At 35.4% G+C, this 2,410-nt stretch overlaps 1 protein-coding gene across 1 annotated transcript; it reads left to right on the top strand.

Moving 5' to 3' along the window:
- Positions 1 to 906: 906 nt before the first annotated feature.
- LOC133037083 (uncharacterized) lies at positions 907 to 2,006 on the top strand. The gene is made up of 2 exons (XM_061113897.1): positions 907 to 1,413; positions 1,521 to 2,006. Exons 1-2 carry the CDS (start codon positions 907 to 909, stop codon positions 2,004 to 2,006), a joined length of 993 nt encoding a protein of 330 aa, XP_060969880.1.
- Positions 2,007 to 2,410: the final 404 nt, after the last annotated feature.

The raw sequence follows: 2,410 nt of genomic DNA, 5'->3' as shown, positions 1-2,410 counted from the left end.
AGAAGGACCAGTGACAAGAACATACTGAAAACGGCAATCGGATTCTATGCAATGATAAAGAACTTTCAAATCAGAACGAAGAGGTCCGAGCCGAGGGAATACATGGTTACATGTGTTGACGAAAATTGTAAATGATTTATGCGCACTTCAAAGTTGAAACAAACACAAACATTCAAGATTAGAAAATATGTCAACAACCACACCTTCTCATTGGATGTCATAGTGGAAGATCACAGGCAAGCAACATATAATACTATTGCTCAAATAGTAAAGAAGAAGTACGACTCAATAAACAGGAAGCATGCATCGAATGACATCATGAAGGACTTGCTACACGAGTTTGGGGTCTCGATGGGATATCAAAAGGCTTGGAGAACAAGAGAGAAGGCTCTAGAATTGTCAAGAGGAAAGCCAGAAGACTCATACCAATAACTCCCAATGTACCTTCATATGCTAAAAAAAGCAAATCCAGGCACCGTAACCGAATTGATAACAGACAATAAGAACCGGTTCAAGTACATGTTCCTAGCACTGTCAAACTCAATTAGAGGATGGATTCATTGCAGACCGGTGATTGTGGTAGATGGCACATTCTTGAAAACAACATACGGAGGGACGTTGTTTACAACATCAACAATGGATGCTAATAACCACATATTCATATTGGCATTCGGAATAAGAGACTCGGAGAATGATTCATCATGGGAGTGGTTCTTCCACAAGCTAAGAGAAACATTCGGAGAAAGAGAAGGTAAGAAACTGGTTCAAGCATAAATATAAAGAAAATACATCATTTTTATTGTAATAGTTTTCCTATTGTTTGTTAGACTTATTTAACATAAATAACCGGTTTCAAAAAAAAAAAGTAACAAAAAAATCGGTTAAAACAGACATACACTCGCAGGCATGACAATCATCTCAGACCAGCACAAAAGCATAGAGAAAGCAGTAACAATTGTCTACCCAAACATATTCCGTGGAGCATGCATATTCCACTTGCTAAACAATATTAAGGTCAATTTTAGAATACACGGGGAAGATCTTACATTAAACTTTGTCAAAGCCGCCAAGACATACAACACGAAATCATTTGAAGGATACATGTCAGAACTCGACAAAATAGACAGCAGAATCAGACCTTATCTTCAGAGAATAGGATACAAATATTGGAGTAGATGCCACTGCCCGACCAGAAGGTACACAATGATGACATCCAACATAGCTGAGTCGATAAATTTAGCAATACTTGCTACAAGAACACTGCCTATCACTACAATGATGGAGAGTCTTCGAAGTTTGGTACAAAAATGGGTTTGGACAAACGGCAACGAAGCACATGGAACATTCACCAAAGTTTCAACAGTGAAAGAAAAAATACTCAGAGACAACTTTATTCAAGCAAGAAAATATGAGGTAAACAACTAAACTTATAGATATATACAGACAGTACACATTAAAAAAATTGAATAGCTGTATAAAATAACCGGTTATAAAATAATTTTTTCTGTTTAAAATAACAGGTTACACCAGTCACAACTATACTCCACCAAGTGAATGTGCTAGAGAAAGGGAAATTCCTAGTCAATTTACTAGACAAAACATGTGAATGTAACCGGTTCCAGCAAGATGAAATCCCATGTGCTCATGCAATAGCTGTATTCTCGAAACGAGGATTGCGAGTTTACGACTATGTTGCGGACTACTACAAAACTGACGAAATGAAAGCAACATATGACACAACAGTGAACCCATTACCAAATGAAAGTGAGTGGACACTGCCTGAGAGCTTGGAAATGATAGTCCTACCCCCAAACACAAAAAAGAGAGCAGGGAGACCTAGGAGGAGAAGAATAAGTTCAAAAGGAGAGCCAAAGGTACAACTAAAGTGTGGACGTTGCAAGAAGACAGGGCACAACAGAAAAACATGCACTAATCCAGCTCTACCACCAAAGCAACAAGAACCAAAACAACCAAGGCGCAAGAAAGCAAAGACACAACAAGAATAACCAGTTTTATTGAATACAAAGAGACATTTACAATAAAAAAAATATATATTTGATTTTGTATGTTCCAATAATCGTTTCAATATTTGTTGATCATGAACTATATCTTCAAACATAATTGGTTTTGAATGAAAATGAAAATTTTCATAATATAGAATTGCCTTGTAAAAAAAAACAACAAAAAAACCGGGTATATTCAAAATGCACCAAAACAAAAGAAAACAACGAAAATGAAACTGATTATATTTAAACATGAACCAAAAATACATGTTCTATAAAAAAAAGGTTCTATATAATATATACAATACAAACAACTTAATAACAAAAAAAAATATATAAGATAACTAAACAAATAACCGGTTAAAAAAAATCAACATTAAACAACGACCTTTCAAACTGGAAAATAA

This window comes from Cannabis sativa, chromosome 4 (genome assembly GCF_029168945.1).
Source record: "Cannabis sativa cultivar Pink pepper isolate KNU-18-1 chromosome 4, ASM2916894v1, whole genome shotgun sequence".
In the NCBI taxonomy this organism is placed as follows: domain Eukaryota; kingdom Viridiplantae; phylum Streptophyta; class Magnoliopsida; order Rosales; family Cannabaceae; genus Cannabis; species Cannabis sativa.
The sequence above is the reverse complement of the archived record's forward strand: the minus strand, read 5'-3'. Positions and strand labels throughout refer to the sequence as shown.